At 54.0% G+C, this 25,322-nt stretch overlaps 2 protein-coding genes across 2 annotated transcripts; one reads left to right on the forward strand and one right to left on the reverse strand.

Moving 5' to 3' along the window:
* Positions 1 to 225: 225 nt before the first annotated feature.
* ppox (protoporphyrinogen oxidase) lies at positions 226 to 15,478 on the forward strand. Its single transcript, XM_055654665.1, is given in 15 exon segments — positions 226 to 315; positions 3,932 to 4,023; positions 4,463 to 4,597; positions 6,508 to 6,623; positions 6,997 to 7,057; positions 7,059 to 7,136; positions 7,740 to 7,871; positions 7,873 to 7,888; positions 8,407 to 8,600; positions 10,758 to 10,818; positions 10,914 to 11,032; positions 11,440 to 11,553; positions 13,668 to 13,817; positions 13,984 to 14,026; positions 15,076 to 15,478. Coding segments are annotated over 15 exon segments (1,509 nt in total). The 5' UTR covers positions 226 to 245; the 3' UTR covers positions 15,204 to 15,478.
* A 1,061-nt stretch (positions 15,479 to 16,539) lies between these two features.
* Positions 16,540 to 25,284, reverse strand: LOC129708717 (CD276 antigen-like). Its single transcript, XM_055654664.1, has 4 exons — positions 24,642 to 25,284; positions 24,003 to 24,389; positions 17,752 to 18,093; positions 16,540 to 17,563 (listed from the first exon to the last, which is right to left on the reverse strand). The coding sequence occupies exons 1-4, from the start codon at positions 24,691 to 24,693 to the stop codon at positions 17,409 to 17,411; spliced, it is 936 nt and encodes a 311-aa protein (XP_055510639.1). The 5' UTR covers positions 24,694 to 25,284; the 3' UTR covers positions 16,540 to 17,408.
* Between the last annotated feature and the right edge of the window lie 38 nt (positions 25,285 to 25,322).

Consider the following 25,322-nt stretch of genomic DNA (forward strand, 5'->3'; position numbering starts at 1 on the left):
CGGCCCGAAACATTGCCTATTTCCTTCGCTCCATAGATGCTGCACCCGCTGAGTTTCTCGAGCACTTTTGTCTACCTATTCCTTCTGTACCATTTTGGCATTTGTCACTGGCTGCGGCAATGAGGACTCAAACTACAAATCCCAGGATCCTCCAGGACGCAGCTGCGCAGTGACCAAGCGGATCGGGGAGCACCACGGCCGCGCATGTGCATCTCCAGTGGGGCGGATCCTACTGCCGGCGGGCAATGCGTGCACGCATGCGCCGTGCACTGGTCCTCCGAGTGCGGACATGCGCGGTGAGGCGAGGAGTGGGAGGTAAGGCCGCGACCCGCAGGCTCCTCCAGCAGCAGCAGCTGCCGCCATCCCCGTGTATCCCCATCTCACTGCCGCCTGTGGCCAGCGGTGTGATCGCTGGTCGCCCACCGCAGGCAGGGTGGGGTTGTGCTGGAGAGGGCGCAGGGAAAGATATTGGCCGGACTGGGGGTAGGTTCAGTCTTGGTGAGAGATCGTGTAGGAAGGAACTGCAGATGCTGGTTTATGGTGAAGATAGACAGAGTCCAGAGTAACTCAATGGGACATTCAGCATCTCAGGAGACGAAGGATGGGTGACATTTCAGGTCGGGACCCTTCTTCACACTGTCCGAACTCCCGTCCGGAAGAGGAGAACAAAGTAGGCACAACCAAAGATACTAAAGTATAACTTGAGGAGCTATCGAAGTGGGTCAGACAAACAGAACTCCCGTCCGAGTGAGGAGGAGAACTTCAGTCTGAAGATGGGTTCCGACCCAAAACGTCACCTATCCCGCTGAGTTACTCCAGCACTTTGTGTCTATGAGATCAGTCTCTCTGAACGTTGTTTCACAATGCTTGCGCTTCACTAAGCTCCGATCGTTTTTGCAGCAAAGTTGCATCAAACATCTGAATTCTTGCCTTGAAAATTGATCCAGTTATTCATCATTTTGTTGTTCGAAATTTTTTGAATGCATTTAACTGATTATGTTTACATTTTTGGTTAGCTTTACTGGATAAACTGACTGATATGTTACCAAACATTCATTGACAAAACAATGAATTCTCATAGTGTCCAATTTCTAGTGCTAATCATTGATCACTTAAACAAAAACTGATTCATCAGAGCAGCCTTACTCTAAACTAAACAAACTCCCCCCCACAACATAAATACGTCCATGCAAACCACATACACCCTAAAGAACCAAAATACACCCCTCCCCCACAATCCGCATACACCCCCACAAGCCAAATACACCCCTCCCAGCACAACCCACTTTCATCTCTCCCCCCACAACCCACATACACCCCTCCCCCCACAAACCGAATTTCAGGTACACCCTCCCCACTCAAATAACGTACCCCCCGCCACTCAATTTAGGCACCATCCCACTCAATTTATATCCTCCCCCGCTCAATTTAGGTACCCAGCCCCCCTTCATTCAATTCTTTAAATGCTTCCCCTCTCACCTTAAACCTATGCCCTCAAATGTTGGATTCCTTAACCCTGGTGAAAAGCCTGTGACCAACCATCTTTTCTGCACCCCTCATCATTTTATAGACCTCTATAAGGTCACCTCGCAGCCTCCTACGCTCCAAGAAAACATTATCGGCCTATCCAGTCTCTCCTTATAACTAAATCCACCAATCCCAGTAGCATCCTCCTGCAATCGTTACTGCACCTTTCCCAGAGACAGACACACACACACACACACACACACACGGGGAAAACACACATACACATACACACACACACACACCGGGGAAAACACACACACACAGCGAGGAAACACACACACACACACACACACGGAGTAAACACGCACACATATACACACACACACACACACACACACACACACACACAGCGGGGAATATATATACACACACACACAAAAGTTCAAGTGCGGTCTCACCAACTTGTATCTTTGTAATATGATGTCCCGATTCCTGTATTGAGTGCCCCAATTCGATCCCCTCTTCCTCACCCGCTGGTGCTGGAGGGATGATACTGAGAAGTTAATCCCCAGTGCTGTCCCGAGCCTCATGCCGGGGCTGTATGCAATGGGAGTGCTTTATTTACAATGCTGTGTCAAGGAGCGCTGCTCCCTCCTGGTGTATCGGTTCTACCCAGTGGCTCAGTGTTAACAGACATGGGCTCCTGCAGAGTCCCCTCCCCTTCTGCCTGCACCGAGTGTGGAGGGAGATAACACGGGCAGGCTGTCCCTGACCCACCTCTCCTCCCAGTCCCCCACAAAGCCGTAAGGCTCCTGCCTCGTGGCAGCTTCACAGGGAATCCACGGGAAGAAGGCCACAGCTTACCGGTAGGATGCAGCTTGGGCGACGGTCAGCTTGGACGGGGGGGCTACAGGGTGCACTCCTGATCATCCAGCTGTACAGAGGGTGCTTTGAACAGCAAAGGGTACAGAAAGCATTCACTAGGAGGCTATCGGGACTGGAGGGCTTGTGTTATAAGGAGGGGCTAGACAAGCAGGAAGTCTTTCCCTGGTGCAAAGAGGCTGTGGGGTGACCCAGAGGGGCATCAAATCATGAGGTGCTTAGATAAGTTGAATTCTCACAGTGTTTTCTCCAGGGTAGTAGAGTCTAAAACTGGAGGGCACGGGTTTAAAGTGAGAAGGGAACGTTTTACAGGTGATCTGAGGGGCAACTTTTTCACACAAAGGGTGGTGGGTATGTGAATGAGATGCCAGACGTAATGGCAGAGGCAGGTACGATAACAATTTGGACAGGTATGTGGATAGGAAAGTTTTGGAGATATAGGCTAAATGTAGGCGAATGGGACTAGTTCAGGAAGGCACTGGTCGTGGGTGAGTTGGGGTGAATGGACTGCTTGGTGCTGCCCAACTCTGACTGCAATTGGGGGGTTGCTGGCATTCTTTACCTATGCTGCTTGAAGCATTATTTACTTGTGGGCCGAAGGGCCTGTTGATGTGCTATATTGCTCTATGCTCTCAGTGCATCCTCCACAACTCAACTGTGGCTGTGACACAACTGGGTGGCTCATTGAAGAGGAAAGATTCAGACCGCAGGGAGGTGGAGAGGATCTGGGCAGCTGGGCATGGAAGTAGCAAATGTATTCATTTAGATGAGAGTGTGATGGTGGGTTGGGAGGTGAAGCATAGTTAGGAATGCACAATAAATGGGGGGTGGGGGAGATTGCATTCCCACCGATCCCCAAAGGTGCGGGATAACTCATCACGGGTTAGAACGACAGACTGTTTGCTTTCCTTCAGACGAGGCTCAGAGTACAAGGGCAGGGAGGGAGTGCAGGAACCGTGCCCTACACCAGTTAGACCCCAGCCTGATCCTGCAGCGAGTTGTGGTCACCATGTCCCAGAGGGACGGGATCAGACGGGAGAGGGTCTGGGACACTGCTTGAAGGGAGGGTCAAGGAGTCAGAGAGCCTCCCCACAGTTACACATCACCCGTGGCTGGGCTTGAGAGCAATGAGAGAGTAGTGGTGGTCTCCATCATCTGATATTGGAGAGGCCTGACTCACTCCAACAACAGCTGTACAAGGAAACCAGGAACAGGAACAAACCTGTAAAACAACAGCAAGCCACTCGTAAGGCTTGTACAGGGAGAGGCAGGTCGATCCGGCTCTGCGGAAACATTGCAGATAAAGGAACTTGCTGTGTCACCCTGATAAACAGCCAGGCGCAGAGAGCACAAACTCAGACGTGAGGGCTCAGCAGGAAAGGCACGTTCACCAGAGTGTCCACAAGTGTTCCAGCTCCCTCTATGTTCCCTCCGCCTACCTTTGTCTCCTGCTTCTCTCTCTCCTCTTCCCCCTCTCCCACACCCTCCTGTTCCCACCTCGCACTCCCCCTTCCCTCTGTCACTCGGGCTTCTGCCCCTCATGTCTCTGGGCCTTACCCTGCTCTTCCTCATCTCCCCGCAGGTTTGATGCCGCGCACCGTGGTCGTTGTGGGAGCTGGTGTCAGTGGCCTCGCTGCCGCTCTCCACCTCAGCAGAGTTGTACCTGCTGCCAAGGTAACGTTCCCTGCCCCGATGCTCCACCAACCCACCCCTGGCGGTGCTCCCACGCAACCCCTTCCTCCAGTGCCTCCACCCAATGCCTCTTCCCAGGTGCCCACCAACCCTCCCTGTGTGCCCCCTCACCCACCACCCCCCCCCCCCCCCCCGTGTGTTCCCTACCCCAGCACCCAGGATAAAATCCCAGCGTCAGACCTTGTGAAGTGCTTGGAAATTCTGCTTGGTTCTAACCCAAGTAACTGCAGCATCCCTGACACAGGGACAAGACTCAAACTGTAGTAATCCATCATCCACTGTTTACTTCCTCTTCCACCTGTTCCCAATCCCATATTTCCCCACCCTCTAATCCCCTACTCCCAGTCGCCTGTCCCACCTCCCCTCCCTTCGTTCCTCCCTCCACACTATCCCATCCTTCAATCCTCACTTACCTGTCCAGGTGCTGCTGCTGGAAGCGAGTGATCGCACGGGCGGTTGGCTGCAGACCACACGCACCGAGGAAGGGGCGATATTGGAGCACGGACCCAGGGGAGTCCGGTCAACAGGGACAGTGGGCACGAACACGCTCCAACTGGTGAGGGAGAGGGTCTGCGACCCGGGCCAGGGGGGGTTTCACCAGAATTTCACATCTCCAGGAGTGCGTTACAGGCTGCAATCTATGCAAGGGTCTTGTGGGTTTATTTATATTATGACGGTTTCCTAGGATCTAATCCAGGCATTGGGGTTTATGTATAGAATATCAGATCACTGGGAATGAATTAAAGGCTGGGATCTAATTGAGAGGTTCGGATTTCATGTTTTGACAAAACATTAATGTTTTAAACTGAACAAAACTAACAGATTATGTATAAGTGATGTAACATAGAACAGTACAGGAACCTTCAGCCCACAATGTTTGCGCTAAACATGATGCCAAGTGAAACTGAACTCATCTGCCTGTACATGATCCATAACCCTCCATTCCCTGCACTTCCTTGTGTGTATCTGAAAGCCTCTTACATGGCGGAGGTCCCAGCACAGATCTCTGCGGAACTCCACTGGTCACAGCCAGAATATCTATCTTCCACCACAACCCTCTGTCTTCTTTGAATAAGCCAATTCTGAATCCATGTGACCAAGTCATCATGACTCCCGTGCATCTTAATCTTCTGGAACAGCCTACCATGAGGGACCTTATCAAAAGTTTTACTAACACAATATCCCACCTTCATCAATCTCCTTTGTCACCGCAGAAAATGCAATCAAGTTAGTAAGACACATCCTGCCATTTAGAAAGCTGTGGTGGCTCTCCCTAATTAGCCCATTCCCAAATGGGAGTAAATTCTCATCGAAGATTTCTCTCCCGTAGTTTCCCAACCACTGATGTGAGGCTCGCCGGCCTATAGTTCCCTGGATTCTCTCTTATTTTCCTTCTTAAATAAAGGAACATCACGGGCAACTCTCCAGTCCTCCGAGAAGGAACATAGATCCTAATCAAGGCCCCCTCAACAACCTGGGATAGATCCCATCAGACTCTGGGGGCGTCCATCTAAATGCTCTTCAAGAGCCGAAGCACCGCCTCCATAATCACATAATACATACTTTGTCACTATGACCAAAATAGTGTCAATTATTGGCGGCACGGTGGCCAGCCGTAGAGTTGCTGACTTACAGCGCCAGAGACCCAGGTTCGATGCTGACTGGGTGCTTGTATGTACGGAGTTTGTACATGCGGAGATTTTCTCCGGGACATCTGGTTTCCTCCCAGTTGCCAAAGACGTGCAGGTTTGTAGATTAATTGGATGTGTATAATTGTAAATTGACCCTAGTGTGTGTGTAGAATAGTGTTGGTGCGCGGGGATCGCTGGTTGGCGCGGACTCCCAGGAATGTGTAGGTTAACCTATGATGAGTGTTTGTCGGCACTTTGCCTGTACTCACTGGAGTTTAGAAGAATGAACGGGGAACCTCATTGAAGAATAGTGAAAGGCGTGGATGTGGAGAGGATGTTTCCACTAGTGGGAAAGTCTACGACTAGAGGTCATAGTCTCAGAATTGAAGGTCGGTCTTTTAGAAAGGAGACAAGGAGAAATGTCTTTAGTCAGAGGGCGGTGAATCTATGGAATTCTTTGCCACAGAAGCCAGTGGAAGCTAAGTCAGTGGATATTTTTAAGGCAGAGATAGATAGGTTCTTGATTAGTACAGGTGCCAGAGGTTATGGGAAGGCAGGAGAATGGGGTTAGGAGGGAGCGATTGATCAGCCATGATTGAATGGCGGAGTAGACTTGATGGGCCGAATGGCCTAATTCTACTCCTATCACTTGTGACCGTAAGACTCGGTGGGTCGAAGGGCCTGTTTCCGTGCTGTCTGTCTAAACTAGAACTATATGTTGGGACACTATTGACCCCAATTTGACACTATTTTGGGAGTGAATTACAGGGTGGGATGGACATGAAAAGTTTACCTTCATTTTCCTTTTTCCTCTTCCTTTCTGTTTCACCTCCAGGTTTCTGAGATTGGTTTGGAAAGTGAATTGCTTCCAATCACTTACAATGATGCTGCAACCAAGAATAGATATCTCTTCGTTGGCGGCAAGCTTTGCAAATTGCCTACTAGTATCAGGTAGATGGCCATCGCGATGATCAGCCTTTGGTTCACAGTCGCCTACTGCATGGTCGCTCGACCCACCATTGCTCCATCAACCCATCTCGGCCCAGTGCTCCCACCTGTGGTCTGACCCAGGGACACTGATCTCTACACTATCCATTTGTCCTCAAATTCCAGAATGCAACTGATGGGGATTCATGGGGGGGGGGGGGGGGGGGGGGGGAGGGAGGGTCAGAGGTCAGAGGTTGGGGGTGGTCGAGCGGAGGGTGGGGGGGGGGAGGCTGGGACTGGCTGGGATGGATTTGGTCCTGTGGTAATATCTGGCCACAGTTGGGCTCCCATGGACAGCCTCGGTGTTGACAGTTTCTTGCCCATCTTCCTTGTGCAGGAGTGTGTTCAGCAAGTTACCTCCGTTCTCCCAGCCCCTGGCCTGGAGCCTGGCCCGGGAACCCCATCCTGCCACGGAGCAAGGAGGAGGACGAGAGTGTGCACGCATTCTTCCCCCACAGGTTCGGGGCCGAGGGGAGAGTCCTCGGAGGAGTAGGGCAGCGTGTATCCACTGCCAGCAGCCCCCACACCAAGGCCCACTCCCCATCCCCCAGCCCCCCCCCCCCTCACCCCCCCCGACCCCCGCTCCCCCACTCCCCGCTCCCCCCCACACCGCCCGCTCCCCAGACCCCGCTCCCAGCCATTCTCCCCCATCCCCAACATTCCCCGCCAAGCCCCCTACTCTCTGCACCCCCCTTCCCACCACACTACCCTTGCCCCCACCCTGCTCCGCCCCCCTTAGCTCCTACCTCCCAGCCCCCAACTCTGCCCCCCTCACCATACTGCCCTCACCAACACCACTGTACCTCTCCCAGCCCCCACCTCCCAGCCCTCCCTCATCAGGTGCACCACTCCCCACTGGCCCCCCGTACACTCCGTCCCCCTCCTCCACTGCCCCCCCCCCCCCCCACATTGCCCGAGCCCCCAACTTGCTGACCCCATTCCTCCAACCCCCATCTCCCAGCCACCTGCCCAACAGCACCATCACTGCCCACTGTTCCGCCCTGTCCTTTCTCCCCCCCCCCCCCCCCCCCCCACACACACTGCCTTCCACCCCCGTTGCTGACGCTGGCTCTCCCACAGGTGGCGGACTATGCGGCGGACAGCCTGTGCCGAGGGATCTTTGCTGGTGACAGCCGGAAGCTCAGTGTCCGCTCCTGCTTCCCCCCACTCTTCAAGGCAGAGAGGAGCTGGGGCTCCGTGCTGCTCGGCATGTTTGGTTGGATCAGGGGGTGAGTGAGGCCCCCTTCTTCTCTCCGCCCCCCTCCCCCTCGCTGCCTTGCATGTCTCGCCCCCTCTCCGCCCTTCCCCATCAGCTGCCCGTGCACCCCCCCCATCACATCGCCCCTCCCTACCCCCCCTCTATGTCTTGCCCTGCCTCCCTCCTTTGCCCCCCCCCCCCCCCATCCCACTCCTCCCTCTCCCTCCTCCTTCCTTCGCTCCCTTCCTCCTCCCTCTCTCCTCCTGGCCTGGCTCCCCTCCTCCCTCCTTCCTTCATCTACCTCCCTCTCCCCCCCCCCGCCCTACCCTCCCCCCTCCTTCCATCTACATCCCCCTACCTCCCCCTCACCCCCCCCCCCCACCCCCCCCTACCCATCCTCCCTCTTTCGCCCAGCCCCCCCCTCCTTTGCTCTGCCCCCTTCTTTCCCTCCTTCCTTCACCCGGTCCTCCTCCCACCCTCCCTCCCTCCCTCGCTCTCCCGTCCCCTCACGCCTCCTGCAACACGAACCTGTGGCCACTGTCTGTGCAGCTGTGAAGTGGGACGGAGCAAAGACGGAGGTGATGGAGCGTGCGCGGCGCGAGGGCTGGGCACAGTGGAGCCTGCGCCGGGGGATGCAGAGCCTGCCCGAGGCCATGGAGGCTGCCTTACGGGCGAAGGGGGTGGAGATCCACCTGCACACCCCCGTCACCGAATTACGACCCGCTGCCGATGGAGGCTGCCAGGTGGGTGACGTGGAGAGCCGGGTGTTTCATTGGCGGATGTACCCGTCACATCATGTACCCGTCACATCATGTACCCGTCACATCATGTACCCGTCACATCATGTACCCGTCACATCATGTACCCGTCACATCATGTACCCGTCACATCATGTACCCGTCACATCATGTACCCGTCACATCATGTACCCGTCACATCATGTACCCGCCACATCATGTACCCTCACATCATGTACCCGTCACACAACAGTCACATCATGTACCCCGCCACATCATGTACCCGCCACATCATGTACCCGCCACATCATGTACCCGCCACATCCCATGTACCCGCCACATCATGTACCCGTCACATCATGTACCCAGCACATCATGTACCCGCCACATCATGTACCCAGCACATCATGTACCCGCCACATCATGTACCCGCCACATCATGTACCCCAGCACATCATGTACCCGTCACATCATGTACCCGTCACACAACAGTCCATCATGTACCCGCCCATCATGTACCCCTTCCATCATGTACCCGCCACACCATGTACCCGCCACATCATGTACCCAGCACATCATGTACCCAGCCTCATGTACCCAGCACATCATGTACCCGTCACATCATGTACCCGTCACATCATGTACCCGTCCCATCATGTACCCGCCACATCATGTACCCGCCACATCATGTACCCGTCACATCATGTACCCGTCACATCATGTACCCGCCACATCATGTACCCGCCACATCATGTACCCGCCACATCATGTACCCGCCACATCATGTACCCGTCACATCATGTACCCGTCACATCATGTACCCGCCACATCATGTACCCGTCACATCATGTACCCATCACACAACAGTCACATCATGTACCCGCCACATCATGTACCCGCCACATCATGTACCCGCCACATCATGTACCCGCCACATCATGTACCCGTCACATCATGTACCCGTCACTCATGTACCCAGCACATCATGTACCCGTCACATCATGTACCCAGCCATCATGTACCCGCCACATCATGTACCCGCCACATCATGTACCCGACATCATGTACCCAGCACATCATGTACCCACATCATGTACCCGCCACATCATGTACCCAGCACATCATGTACCCGTCACATCATGTACCCGTCACATCATGTACCCGCCACATCATGTACCCGTCACATCATGTACCCGCCACACCATGTACCCGCCACATCATGTACCCAGCCACATCATGTACCCAGCACATCATGTACCCGCCACATCATGTACCCACCACATCATGTACCCGCCGCACAACAGTCACATCATGTACCCGTCACACAACAATAACAGGCCAGTAAACACAAATCACATACATAAATATATAATAATTATAATACAACACATTAACTGTCATATTAGGTAACCAAAGACACAGTCCGTCGAAGATTAAAATAGGCACAAAATGCTGGAGTAACTCAGCGGGTCAGGCAGCATTCTGGAGAAAAGGAATAGATCGAGATCCTTCTTCAGACTGATGATGAAATGTCACCTATTCCTTTTCTCCAGAGACGCTGCCTAACCTATTACTCCAGTATTTTGCGTCTATCTTCAGTGTAAAGCGGCATTTGTAGTTCCTTCTTATATAGAAGATTCATGTTGCTCAGGTTCGTGTTGTGCAGTGTTCAAGAGCCGGGATGAAGCGGTTCTTGTACCTGGTGGATGGGGTTTTCAGTCTCCTGTACCTTCGTCCTGACGGTCGTAACAAAACGATTCGGTGCCCAGGGTGGTGTGGGTCTTTGATATTGGCTGCCGCTTGTGTAGATGCCCTTGATGGTGGGGTGGTCAGTAGCTGCGTTGTGCCGGGCGGTGTCCACCATTCTTTCCTGACCAGTTACTGTCCCTTGTTGCTGGGTGTCTGTTTTACATATCACCCCCAAACTCTTGGATTAGAGCCTGTTCTGTAACCCACTGCTGAGTATCTGTTATTCTGTACACAAGCCCCAACCCTGGGTGGGGTGACGGCCTGTAGCCCACTCCCAAGTACGTGTTAATCTGTGTATAAACCCTGACCCCTTGGGTGAGGTGTCAGCCTGTAAGCCACCCCCAGGGGTCTGTGTATTAGCCCCGATCCTGGGTGAGGTCTCAGCTCTGTCTGATCGGTTTGTGTCTTTGGCAGGTGCTGACAGAGGGAGGGATCCTGGCAGCGGACCACGTTTTCTCTGCACTTCCTGCTGGAGGTAGGTAGAGTGGTGCAGTGGCGTCTGGCCCCAATCACTGTGTGTGCCGCCCCTGACCTCTGCTCTCCTCACTCCCCCCCCTCCCCCCCTTGCAGTGCTGGGCCCGCTGCTGCCCCCTGCCTGGCGACCGCTGGCACAGGCCCTGGGCAAGATCGGCAGCGTCTCTGTGGCCGTGGTGAACCTGGAGTACGAGGGACGAGTGCTGCCTGTCACGGTGAGCAAACCACCCCCTTCTACACTCCTCGTTCCATTCTAGCCCACCCCTCCCTCGTTCCCTCCCGCTCCACACCCCCTGGTGACCACTCCACCCTCCTTGCTGGCCCCTTCCACACTCCTCGTGCCCCACCCAACCGTCCCAATCTCACCCTCGCTCCCACTCCACACAGCACCCCTCCCCGCCCCACTCTCTTCCCCCTCGCTCTCCTTTCCCCACCTTCACCCCATCTCACTCTCCCCATCCTCTCTCTCTCCCCCCACACTCCTCTCTCTCTCTCTCCCCATCACCCTTCCCCTCCCCGCTCTCACTTTCCCCTCCCCCTCTCTCCCCCCCCCCCCTCTCACTCTCCCCCCTCCCTCAGTGCCAGTCGTCTAATTCTCCCTCTCTACCGCCCCACCCCACAGGGTTTCGGACACCTGATTCCGTCGGGTGAGTGTGGGGAGATTCTGGGTGTTGTCTACGACTCCTGCAGCACCCCCCAGCATGACCGATCGGGATCACCGACCACCAGACTGACGGTACGCATCCCTGCCGGGTGGGTGGGGACATCAGTGGGCACACTGTCAGGTTCCCCTCTGGATGGGTGAAGTCGTGGGCACTGGGACAGATACCCTCATGGATGAGGGTGGGTGCATCAATGGGCACTCTGGTTAGATATCCACCAGATGACGGTGGACCAGTGGGCACCGTGCCAGATACCCCACTGGGTGGGTGTGTGTATATCAGTGTGCACTGACACAGATACATGACTGGGTGGGTGAATATCAGTGGGCACCATGTCAGATACACCACTGGGTGAGGCTATCGGTGGACACTGGGACAGATACCCCTCTGGGTGAAGGTGGACCAGTGGATACCCATGTTGTGCTCAGGCCGACCCCAGATTGGGTCCCTATGGCAACAATGGAGGCCATTCATGCTATCGTTATCCCAACAATGGAGGCCATTCATTGCATCCTGTCTATCCTGCTCTTCCACTCTGTGCCCTGACTACAAGGCCATTGCACAATTTCCTTGTAATTCACCCCTCCCCTCACAGATCACCATCAGCTGCTGCCAGATCCTCCCAGAAATGAAAAAAAAACAAAACGTGTGAGGCAAAATGATAGAAGAGTTGTGAATTGGAAAGCCAGAGGAAGGAATGTTGGGGTTGAGGAGAGGAGGGGGAGGGGGGGGGGGGGGGGGAGGGAGAAGAAAAAGGGTCTGCGTGAGAAGGGGTGGAGGGGAGTGTTACCTAAAACTTGAGAATTCTGTTCATACCATTACGTACAACCCGGTGAGTTGTGTTGGGTGTCCACACTGGGGTCTCTTCTACACTGGAGGTACCGGACACAGGTTGTTGTGGACCGCACGATGGACCGACTGTGCTCAGTCCACAGGGACTGTCACCTCTCACTCTCCAGCCCCCACCAATCTCATCACACTGTCTGCCTTGCTGCCCTCTCCCAGCGTATGCTTGAGTACCACCCTAGTCACTGACTTGCTGAGTACAGACACAGATCCTTCGGCCCACCATGTCCCTGCTGACCATCACGTGCCCATCTATGCACATCCCATCTCCCAACAATGTTCTTCAGCCACCTCTATTTTAGCAATTTAAGTGGTTATCTGGGGACTTTTGTGAGTCCTTGGCTCGACCACCTCTTCACACTCCAAGCATTGTTTGGCAGAAAATAAATCCTCAGATCCTCAAAACCTCACCTTGAAGCTGTGGTTTCGGACATCTCTGAAATGAGATGTTTCCTGCTCTCACCCCTGCTCTGCCTCTCATAATTGCCAGCCTCTTATAATTCCCAGGTCCTGACAGAGGGCACAGGCCCTGGGCACGACCCTCGCCCCTCTCGGAGGAAGGACATGCAATACTCCAACTGCAGCCTAACCAATGTTATACACTCTTCCACTCTGCGCCCCACAACTACCGAAGGCCAGCATCCCCCTTCTCCACATGTGCTGTTATTTTCAGGGTTCCTTGGCTTTGTACTCCGAGGTTCCTTTGTTTAGGAAGGAACTGCAGATGCTTGTTTACACCAGATAGACACAAAATGCTGGAGTAACTGAGTAGGTCTTAGCCCAAAACGACACCCATTCCTTCTATCCAGAGAAGGATCCTTTGTTCCTCCACACCACCTGGAATCCCACCCTCCTACTTTCATCAGACTTCCCAACGTGCGTCGCCCAAGCATGGCGGGATTAAATTCTATCTGCTTGCCCAATTTACCAGCCGGCCAATCTCATTCTGAAGCTGCCTTGCTGTTAACAACACCACCAATTTTCCTGGCATCTGTAAACTTAATCTCCTGATTTGACTAACTGCAGCCCTCGGAACTCGCTATTGAATTCTGATAACGAGCCTTTCCAGTTTGTGCCTCTTGCCCCAGCATGGTTTCCTCCTCTCTCCCCTGCTCACCTTACAGTTTTCATTCACCTCTAAGTTTTATGCCAGAGACCAGCACCAGAGCATGTCATTCAATCCTGGCCCCGGCATCATGTTTGGCATAGTGGTGCTGAGAGCCCTGTTCCTGTGCTGTACTGCCCTGTGTGTCCTACTGGGACAGTTTTTTTCCGTAGATGGGGTCAGTGAGAGATCAGTTGCCGTGGGTTTCCTCTCCCTGACTGGCTCCAATCTCGGCAGGTCATGATGGGTGGATCGTGGTTCACTGGTGCATTCGGAGACCCACAGAGAGTGTCAAAGGAGCACCTGCTGGAACGAGCCAAGGAGGCAGTGCAGGAACAACTGGGAATCGCAGGACAGCCACTGACAGCCATCGTCAAAGTGCACAAGGTGAGAGGGGGCGGCAGCTCGGCAAAATACGGGGGGGGGGCACGGGTCAGACAGCGCAGAGCTCCCTCTACACTGTCCTGTCACATGCTCCCAAGGCACGGATCAGACACAGAGTGAAGCTCACCCCGTTTTTATCTCTAACTATTCCCATGTTTTTGGCACACAGGATTGTATCCCACAGTATGGAGTCGGACACTGGAAACTCCTGGGTAAGTGTGTTGAGCTACTCGCAGTGTGTCCAGGTCTGCCTGTGTCAGCGCCGCACCAGCCCCATGCCCTTGACCTGCCCCCCGCTAACCCCTCAGTGTGACCAGGTCTACTTGAGTCGGCACCACTCCATCGCACACACTCGACCCCGACCCTCACCGCCAGCCACCAGGCATGACCAGGCACAGAGAAGGACAAATGTGGCATTAAACGTCGTTGATGGATGCACCTTTGTTGGAGGCACTGTCGTGGCATTGCCCGGGCATGGCCTCCCACGCTGTGCCCACCTACCATCTCTCTGCTCCACAAGCAGCAGACATCACATAGTACTCAACACTGGCAGAATGGCACCCAATCCCCATCTGCCACCAGCCCTCACCGCCCCTCTTCTCCTGCATGAAACTACACCTCTGTCACATCTGGCTGTTCCCCCTCCTGAACCCCCCCCCCCCCCCCCCCCCCCAGCCTCTGTAACCCCCTCCAGTGGAAAACCTCCCTCCCTGTCTCTATAATCTGTGATGCCAACTTCCCTCCGTCTCCATATGCCCCCCTTTCTATAACCTTGCTACCCTATACCCACCCCATTGTCTAACTCCCTACTATACCTATACCCCTCCCTGTCTCTGTAACCCCCTCTGCCCCATACAGCCCCCCCTCCTCCAGCCAGTCTGCCTTCCACCAACTCTGTACCTCTTCACACACCGGCATCATTCCCTATCTCTGCAACGCCCCACAGCGGTCTGTCTCTGCAGCCACATCCGACCCCTACATCCCTCCTTCCCTCTGTAACAACTTCTGGCCCATACACTCCACCCTCTCTCTGTAACCCAAACCCCAACGCTGAACCCACCGAACTCTAGTGTCCTGCGACTCTCTGGTAGCTGCGATCTTGCTAGGTCAACACTGGTGACACCCAATCAACCCTGCGGCACTGACTAACTACATGTTATCTCTCCCCACACCTCCCTCTTCACCCCTCCCTCTTGCTCTCTACCCTCCCCTCCATCTCTCCTCCCTCCCTCTTGCTCTCTCCTTCCCCCCCACCCCACAGCAGACATCTCCAAGTGGACAGCCAGCCACCGTGTACCGCTGACGCTGCTCGGTGCGTCCTACGACGGCGTGTCGGTCAACGACTGCATCTACCAGGCCCAGCGCGGGGTGGAGCGGCTGCAGGGGTGAGGGACGTCGCCGCCGGTCGCAGGCCTGTCGCCAGCTCACTCTCGCCCCCTGCACGGACTCGCCACCTCCACAGCGAGGGATCCTCGGCCCCTGTACCGTTCAGCGTGGGCCGGGCATTACCGGTTTCCCGGGGGACGCGAGCCATGACTCGGCGAGCAGGGCTGGCACACAGCAGATGCATCGATGCGTAAACCCGCAGCTGCATTCGGCGGCGGAGATGGAGGTGGGGCCGAGGAGCGGCACATACTGTTCAATACAGGGAGGTGTGAAGCGAAGCACCGTGTGCGTGTATTATATCGCCTCGACGATCCTCTCGGTCAGATACAGGTGGCGGTAACAAACCCACGCTGCTTTTCACGGAACGGTCCATTCACCCGACTGGCCAATTCTTTCCTTCATCTTCATGCCTGTTCCCACCCCGAGGTCACATTGATGGCTCCATAGATCCGCTCATAGCTAGAACTCTGCAGCTCCATCCGCATCCACCCACCCCCTCCTATCTATCTCTGTAACCCTCTCTCACCCTGACAGCCCTCTCTAGAACTCCGCTCCCCCCTGTCTCTGTGACCCCTGTACACCGACAAGTCCTGGTCACCCTCTCTCACCCCCCACATCCCTCCCTACTGTCACAGTCTGTCCTCTCCTCATTCTCATCCACTTCACCTCCCGGTACTTTTCCACCGGTCCCTCCTTTTCCTCACCTGCCTGCCTGCCACTCCCCTCTCATCAGCCCAACTCTCCTCACCTGTTGCACTCAGTTGCCTCTGATCACCTATTAACCCGGTATATAGACTCTCCTCACCGTTCACATAGTGCCAGATTGTTCTCAGCATTCATGCAAGACTCTCCAGCGATTTCCCGACTGCCAACATGGATTCGAACCTGCCTGCCCCTGACCATTCCGTCCTGTCGTCTTCCCGGATATCACCTCAGCCTTCTGTCCCAGACCCCGGCCTTCGTCCCGTACCTCCTGGTTTCTGTCTGCCTCTCTCCTGGGCTGTTTGGTGTATCCCTGCAACGGCTCCTCGACTTCCTGCCTGGCTTCGACTCTCCTTTCCACTGTCCCTCGCAGGTTTGTTTGCATCGTGTGTTGGATCGCCTGGTTACCGGACTTTCCGCTACCCCGACCACGTCTCCTGCCTGCCCCTCTTCGGAACCCTCGCTCAATCCTGAGCCTCTGTGTGAGTACGGTGTACCCATTCCCGTGTTTCTACTCTGTGCTGCTATTGGGTCCAAGCTATACCCGTTACACCTACAACCCAGCAGCTTCCTTTGCACCCATATCTGTAACCCCGACACACCGCCCTATAACTGGAGCTCCGTCTTTAACCCGCCCTTTTTAGAAATACAAATATTTTTATTCAGTATAAAACAAAAACAAATATTTACAAAAGGGCAACACGATCAAAACCGCCGTTGTGGCAGTTCACCAAACAACGGTTATCAATTTTAAAATAATGTCATCCTCAACAGTAATACACTCGGGCCTCTCGCGGCGACCGGCGTCCACAGGAGGCGGCCATAGTCCCCGTGGACACCGCGTCTTCCCTCTCCAGGGACACGCGAGCCCATAGGCCGGGAAAAGGGACAAGTCGCCGACCCCGGTGTGGCCGGAACAGCGAATGGCCATCTTGGCCAGGCCCAGCTTCCCCCTCCCCCCTCTGTACCGGGTGCCCAAATATCAGGAGCGTGGGGCTAAAATGTAGCCAAAACCTAAGGAACAGCCCCTTTAGATATTCGAAAAGTGGCTGCAACTTCTCACACTCCATGTACTAACCAGCCCTGGGAGAGTTTGCGTGATGGTGCCCTGCTCTCTCGCCGTGTCCTTCACTACAGAGAGAGCTCCGTTGCAAACGAGCCCACCGCGCTGGGCAACCACTGTTGTGTGTGGCGAGGGTCCTTGCCGCGGTTACACCAGGCAGTCCCCGTGGTGAGGTAGCGAGGTGAAGCTTGCCCAGACCAGCGCCACCCCATTCACAATCTCTGCATGTGGCCGGCTGGGTCTACCGCTGGATTATGGGAGTCACTGCCTACTGTCAGGCTGTAGAGGGGCCGAACGGCCGTCACCTAGCCCAGTAGTTGCAAGAGAGAGGGTGCACGGCTTCCTCTTTCCGCGGAACAGTCTCCGGGGCCGAATGGCCTTGCGCGGCCAATCAGTGATAGTGTCTCCAGTTACCGGACTGGCCCGGGTGATGAGCCGGCGCTTCATGCGGATGGCCCTCGCTCCAGGCACAGCTCGCACGCCCGCTCCCCCAAACAGCACCGCCCTGGCAGTAAGGCCAGCAACACGAGCAACAGCAGCAGCACGGCGCTGAGGACCACGCCGATGCGTCGGTGCGGAGAGCAGTGGGCCGGGGAACCTGCAACACAGGGGACTAGTCACACACAGATCGTGCAAACTCCGCATAGGCAGCACCAGCAGTGAAGATCGAAGCCGAGTTCAGAGCGGGTAACGGGAGGGAGGCGTGGCAGGAATACAGAGAGGGATGAGTGGCGGGGAGCAGCGGTGCGGAGCTGCCTCGTGTGGTACGGGCTGAGGTGGTATTACCGTCGTTGTTTGAGCAGCGGCCCGGCATGGAGACGCTGCCCTCGCTCCTCCCGGCGGGGCACGTGGCGCGGCTGCTCTCGGACCGGTTGCTACCGGGAAGGCCGAGCACACACCGCAGGGCGGGCGCCTGGCTCACCGCCACGTCCAGCCAGCTCCGGAGCCCGAAGGTCCCATCCGTAGCCGGCATCGTCTTCGAACCCGAGGCCCCGGGCCCGTACGCGCTGCCGTTGTCCCAGCGCCAGCTCAGCTTGGAGGAAGGGTAGCCGCCTGTCGCCAGGCATATCAGCCTCACCACGGAATCCGGCTTGGCTTGACAGCTCACCCGAGGGACGCTGAAAGGAGCTGGGGAAAGAAGCCACAGGAGGGATTACTTTCAGTTCAACCACCATGGCAGGCTGCTCTGGAAGGTTAGATCGCATGGGATTCAATGAGAGGCAGCTGAACGGATAGAAAATTGGCTTCGTGGAACGAAGCAGAGGGTGATGGTGGAAGGTTGCTTCTCGGACTGGCGGTCTGTGATTAATGGTGTGCCTCAGGATTCGATGCTGGGCCTGTTACTGTTTGTCAACTACATCAATGATTCGGTTGAGAACATACACGGCAAGATTAGCAAGTTTGCAGGTGATACAAAAGTGGGTGGTTTTGCAGATAGTGAAGATGGTTGTGAAAACTTGCAGCAGCATCTTGATCGATTGGCCAGGTGAGCTGAGGAATGGTTGATATAATTTAATGCAAAGGAATGTGAGGTTTGGCATTTTGGGAAGTCTAACATAGGCAGGACATACACAGTGAATGTTAGGGCTCTGGGGAGTGTTGTAGAGCAGAGGGATCGAGTAGTGCAGGTACATGACTCCTTGAAAGTGGAGTCACGGGTAGATCGGGTGGTCAAAATGACTTTTGGCACATAGGCCTCCATCAGCCAGAATATTGAGAATGGAAGTTGGGAGGTCATGTTGCAGTTGTAGAAGGCATTGGTGAGGCCGCTTCTAGAGTATTGTGTTCAATTCTGGGCACCGTGTTCTGCGAAAGATGTTGTCAAGTTGGAAAGGGTACAGAGAAGATTTTCGAGGATGTTACCAGGACTAGTGGGTCTGAGCTATAGGCAGAGGTCAAGTAGGCTGGGACTCTTCCTTGTAGTGCAGGAAGATGAGGGGTGATCGTATGGAGGCGTATACAATCATGGGAGAAATAGATCGGGTAGATGCACAGAATCTCTTACCCAGAGCAGGTGAATCGAGGACCAGAGGGTCTAGGTTTAAGGTAAAGGGGAAAATATTTAATAGGAATCTGAAGGGTAACATTTTCCACACAGTGGATGGTGGATATAAGGAACAATCTGCCAGAGGAAGTAGTTGAGGCAGGGACTATCCCAAAATTTAAGAAACAGTTAGACAGGTAGATTGATTGGATATGTTTGGAGTGATATGGACCGAATGTGGGCAGGTGGGACTAGTGTCGCTGGGACATGTTGGCTGGTGTGGGCAAGTTGGGCTGAAGGGCATGTTTCCACACAGTGTCACTCTATGACACCGCTGTGACTGCAAAGCTCCCCCCCCCCCCCCCCCCCCCCCCCCCCCCCCCCCCCCCTCCGCTCTAGTGCTCGTGAGGGTAAGGGCAGAAATATTGGGGAGATTAATATGTGGCCAAGGAGTTGGTGCCGGGGGCTGGGATACCAATTTCTAGACCATTGGGAATTCGAATGGGGAAGGGGTGGCCTGTACAAGAGGAATGAGTTGCACCTGAACTGGAGGAGAACCACTATCCTGGCAGGCAGGTTTGCTAATGCTACATCGTGGGTTAAACTAGATTGGCATAGAATTAGGATTGTATACAAGACCAAGGCAGGTGAGAGGTTAGAAGTTGATATGGAGATTGATGAGAGACATTATAGAGGACAGAATAGGCAAGAGAAAGGCAGGGAGTGATTAGATTAGATTAGATTTTATTGTCATTGCACTTTTCAGTGCAATAAAATGATTTTGCCTGCAGTCATAACATAGAATAAATAACAAAACAAACACTCAACATAGTTTAAAGTCCAGAAGTCATTGTCTCTTCGCTCCTTGCTCTCCCTCTGCGCTGAGGCAATCCAGGCCTCCGATGTTATGACTCCGCCGGGTGATGGTAAGCAAGCCCTGCGGCTGAATGCCAGCTCCGCGAACGGGCCGGTTCAAAGTCCGCGATGAAGGAAAGTTGGTTTCAACTGCACATATTATAATGCAAGAGGCGTGACAGGTAAGGGAGATGAGTTTAGATAATTAGAGAGCTCGGAAAAAATGCTGAAAAGCAGGACCTCCAGGGTGGTTATCTCCAGTTTGCTTCCAGTTCCTCGTGCTGGCGAGAGCAGGAACTGAATGCGTGGCTGAGGAACTGGTGCAGGGGGCAGGGATTTAGATTCTTAGACCACTGGGATCTGTTTGGAGTAAGGGGGAACTGTACAAAAGGGACGGATTGCACCTTAACAGGTGGGGGACCAGTATTCTGGCAGGCAGGTTTGCCACTGCTACATGGTGGTTTTAAACTAAATAAGGGGGGGGGGGGGGGGGGGAGTTAAATGGGATAGTCAAGGACGGAGTTAAAGGGAAAGAGAGTAAAGGGATAGTTAATGACCCAAGAATTAATGGGAAAGAAAGCTCACAAAGGGATAGGAGAGTATGGACAAGTGTAATAGGGATCGATGTGAAAGGTGAGATGCGTAAGGAATTAAAATTATTGTATATGAATGCGCGAAGTATAAGAAGTAAGGTAGATGAGCTTGAGGCTCAGTTAGAGGTTGGTAGATATGACATTGTGGAGATTACTGAGACGTGGCTGCAGGAGGATCGGGCCTGGGAACTTAATATTCAGGGTAATACATCCTATAGAAAGGAAAGGCAGGTGGGCAGAGGAGGGGGGGGGGGTGTAACTCTGCTGGTGAGGGATGGCATTCAGTCCCATGCGAAGGAAGACAATAGGGACTGGCGAGGTAGAGTCACTGGATTGAGTTGAGGAACTGTAAAGGCATGAAGACTTTGGTGTTATCTATAGACCCCCCAAATAATAGCACAGATGTAGGGTGTATGTTGCAGCAGGAGTTAAAACTGGTATGTAACAAAGGTAATGCCACTGTAGTGATGGAGGATTTCAATATGCAGGTAGACTGGGAAAATCAGGTTGGTTCAGGACCCCAAGAAAGAGAGTTTGTAGAATGCCTCCAAGATGGATTCTTAGAGCAGCTTGTAATGGAGCCGACCAGAGAAAAGGTAATTCTGGATTTACTGTTGTCTAAAGAACCAGATTTGATAAGAGAACTCGAGGTTATCCCACTTTTCAAGAAAAGAGCAAGAGAGAAAACGGGGAATTACAGACCAGTTATCCTGACTTCGGTGGTGGGAAAGATGCTGGAGTCAATTATTAAAGAGGTAATAATGGGGCATTTGGATAGCAGTAAAAGGATTAGTCCAAGTCAACATGGATTTATGAAAGGGAAATCATGCTTGACTAATCTTCTGGAATTTTTTGAGGACATGACAAGTAAGATGGATGAAGGGGAGCCAGTGGATGTAGTGTATCTATACTTTCAGAAAGCCTTTGATAAGGTCCCGCACGGGAGACTTCTGACTAAAATTAAAGCACATGGTATTGAGGGTAGGGTGTTGACATGGATAGAAAATTGGTTGGCAGGCCAGAAGCAAAGAGTAGGAGTGAACAGGTCCTTTTCAGAATGGTAGGCAGTGGTGAGTGGAGTGCCACAAGGCTCGGTGTTGGGGCCGCAAATGTTTACTAAACATATTAATGATTTGGAAGAGGGAATTAGGAGCAACACTAGCAAGTTTGTGGATGACACAAAGTTGGGTGGCAGTGTGAACTGTGAAGAGGATGTTAGGAGGTTGCAGGGTGACCTGGACAGGTTGAGTGAGTGGGCAGATACGTGGCAGATGCAGTATAATATAGATAAATGTGAGATTATACACATTGGAGGCAACAACAAGGGGGCATATTATCATCTCAATAGGTAAGGTGGAAGTGCAGCGAGACCTGGGTGTCCTTGTACACCAGTCACTGAAAGTTGGCGTGCAGATACAGCAGGCAGTGAAGAAAGCTAATGGAATGTTGGACTTCATTACAAGAGGATTTCAGTATAGGAGTAAAGAGGTTCTTCTGCAGTTGTGTGGGGCTCTGGTAAATACCACATCTGGAGTATTGTGTACAGTTTTGGACCAATTTGAGGAAGGACACCCTTTTGATTTAGGCAGTGCAGTGTAGGTTCAGGAGATTGATCCCTGGGATGGCAGAACTGTCATATGAGGAAAGATTGAAAAATGGGGAATCGTATAGAAACATATACATTTATAAAAGGACTGGACAAGCTGGATGCAAGGGAAATGTTCCCAATGTTGGGCGAGTCCAGAACCAAGACAGGAGGCCTTTTAAGACTGAGGTGAGAAAAAACGTTTTTCACCCAGAGAGTTGTGAATTTGTGGAATTCCCTGCCACAGAGGGCAGTGGAGGCCAAATCACTGGGTGGATTTAAGAGAGAGTTAGATGGAGCTCTAGGGGCTAGTGGAATCAAGGGGTATGGGGAGAAGCAGGCACAGGTTATTGATTGGGGACGATTAGCCATGATCACAATGAATGGCGGTGCTGGGTTGAAGGGCCGAATGGCCTCCTCCTGCACCTACATTCTATGTTTCTATAAGTACTTATGGCGGGGACATTGTAGCCATTATGGAGACTTAGTTAAGAGAGGGGCAGGACAGGCAGCTCAATATTCCAGGGTTCAGGAGAGACGGGGGTAAAAGAGGAGAGGAAGTTGCATTATGAGTTTAGGAGGATGTCACGGCAGCGGTCAGAGGTGACATTATAGACGGGTTGCCCAGTGAGGCTATATGGGTGGAGCTGAGGAACAAGAAAGGGATGATCACCTTGTCAGGGGTGTACTACAGACCCCTGAACCGTCAACGGGAATTAGAAGTACGAATATGCCAGGAGATTGCAGACAGTTGCAGGTCAAATAAGGTTGCCATAGTGGGGGATTTTAACTTTCCTAATGTTGACTGGTAATATCACAGTGCAAACGATGTAGACAGGTAGAATTTGTCAAATGTGTTCAGGAGGAATTCCTCCAGAAATATGTAGAGGGCACCACATGGGAGAGGGCAACACTTGATCTAGTCTTATGAAATTGGGAGGGGCAAGTGGATGAATTGTTTGTGGATGTGCCTTTTGGGACCAATAACCGCTGTTCGATTAGGTTCCATGGGATTCAAGGAGAGATAGCTGAATGGATAGAAAATTGGCTTCATGGAAGGAAGCAGAGGGTGATCATGGAAGGTTGCTTCTCGGACTGGCGGCCTGTGACTAGTGGTGTTACTCAGGTTTTGATGCAGGACCCATTGCTATTTGTCATCTACATCAATGATCTGGACGAGAACGTACATGGTGGCATGGTTAACAAATTCGCAGATGACACACAAAGGGGTGATATTGTAGATAGTGAAGATGGTTGTCAAAAATTGCAGCAGGATGGCCGAGGAATGGTTGATGCAGCATTAACATGGGCAGGAGCTACACAGAGGATAGGATAGACTTAGAGCAGGGGTTCCCAACCTTTTCCGTCCCGTTTACCCCTGGCAACTTTAATAGCACATGACAATATTATTTCACTTATTTATGGACAACTAATGATGAACAGATACCGGTATACCGGAACCAAACACAGTCAGTCAATGAGAAATGTACTCCCTGAGGGTAAATTTACCCCAGGTTGGGAACCCTTGATTTAGAGGGATACGGGCCAAACGCAGGCACGTGGACTACTGTAGATGGGACATGTTGGTCAGTGTGGGTAATTTGGGCCGAAGGGCTTGTTTCCATATTGCAAGACTCTATGACTCACAGCCCCCCCCCCCCCCCCCCCCCCCCCCTCAACAACCAACTCTGACCAACTTCCCACCACCACCCTTAAGAATCCCTGATCTATCCCTCCTCCCCCTCTACCTCCCGTTCTGCTGGCCCCCCCCCCCCCCCCCCCCCGGCACCCCTACCATTACCCCCTCTTTACTGCACCCCACCACTTGCTCTCCCCCATATCTGGCAACTCAATCTCTGCCACTCTCGCTCAGGCCACTTTCTGCCCCGGCTCCCCCCCTCCCCCCCCCCCCCTCACTCGCTGTCCTCTCATTCAGTCACCTCTCACCCTCTAACTTCCCACTCTTTATTTTTCTCCCCACTCCCTCTCCCCCACCTCCCCCATCCTCCCTGCCACCCACCTGTAACGGTGAACTGAGTGTCGATCTCGGTTTTCCAGTCCCGGGTGCGCACTATGCACCGGTATGTGCCCTCATCCTGAACCGTGACGTTGTGCAGGCGGAGAGACGCGTCCCCCAGGTCGAGCAGCGTCTCGTTGATGGTCGCCCTTCCCATGAAGCGGGCGTCCTGGTACTGGGGTTGACTCGCCCCGTCGTAGTAGCTGTAGACCACCAGGGTCTTGGCGGGGTTCCGCAGGCTCCACTCCACGCCCAGGTCGGAAGCCCGGGGCCGGTTGAAGTGGCAGGTCAGCGTGGAGGACTGGCCCAGCTGCGCCGGGGCAGGGCTCAAGGTCAGGGCATAGGTCAAAGTCAAGACTAGAGTCAGGACCGGAGTCAGGGGCAGGGTCTCTGCAAACGGAGACACATTGTGACTGGCATCGTCCACGGGCTGAACAGACCGAATATCCCAGCCCTCCATATCATATCCCACACCCGGGATCACAATGTCACACTCACTCACACACTCACAACCCCAACCCCCACCCTCACCACCTTCTTCAACCCCACGCCCCCCCCCCCCCCCATCGCTACCACTCTCGCTACCACTCTCCCTCATCCCCCCCCCCCCCCCCCCCACGTGGCGCCTGTGACCCGCGTTACCTGCGCGCACCAGGAACTGCGCTGCCCCGCTGCCTCTCCGTCCGTCCAGCATATCGGTCCCCTGTCGCTATCTCCTGGTGCGGGGGGTGGGTATCCGCTGGGGAGTCTTGCCCTCTCTCAGTCTCTCCCTCCTATCCTCACGGTCCCAGCCGGCGGCCGCTGTCTTGTGACCTTCATGCCGGTCACGTTGACCGGTCCCTGTGCGGTGGGATGTGTGTGTGTGGGAGTGGGAGATCGAGAGGGGGAGGGGGAGGGGGGAGACGTAGTGGGATAGGAGAGGGGAGAGGGAGAGAAAGTGCGGCGGGGAGAAAGGGGGGCGGGGTCAGTGTGAAAAGGGACACAACGTTCGGGGAAAGAGGAAATGTTCTCGATGGGGAAGGAATGTGTGTTGAGAGAGACGAGAGGTGGAGGGGGAAGGGGGAGAGACAGTGCGAGGAGTGCGAGGAGTTGGGGTGTACATGTGGTGAGAGGGACGGAGAGAGTTACGGCCTCCCGAGTGTAGCGGCGCTCCTTCCACCTGTTGCTGAGGGCTGGGCTGTTCCTGGTTCCTTCCGAGACGGGTAGGGGAATGCACCGCGCTGATGTGAGAACGGGCAGGCAGCCAGGGAGAGCGTTAACCCTCTCGCCACCTCTCCCCACCCACAACCCGGGAGGCCCTCCCCATCGCAGGCGTTAACCCTC

This window comes from Leucoraja erinacea, chromosome 24 (assembly GCF_028641065.1).
Source record: "Leucoraja erinacea ecotype New England chromosome 24, Leri_hhj_1, whole genome shotgun sequence".
Lineage (NCBI taxonomy): Eukaryota > Metazoa > Chordata > Chondrichthyes > Rajiformes > Rajidae > Leucoraja > Leucoraja erinaceus.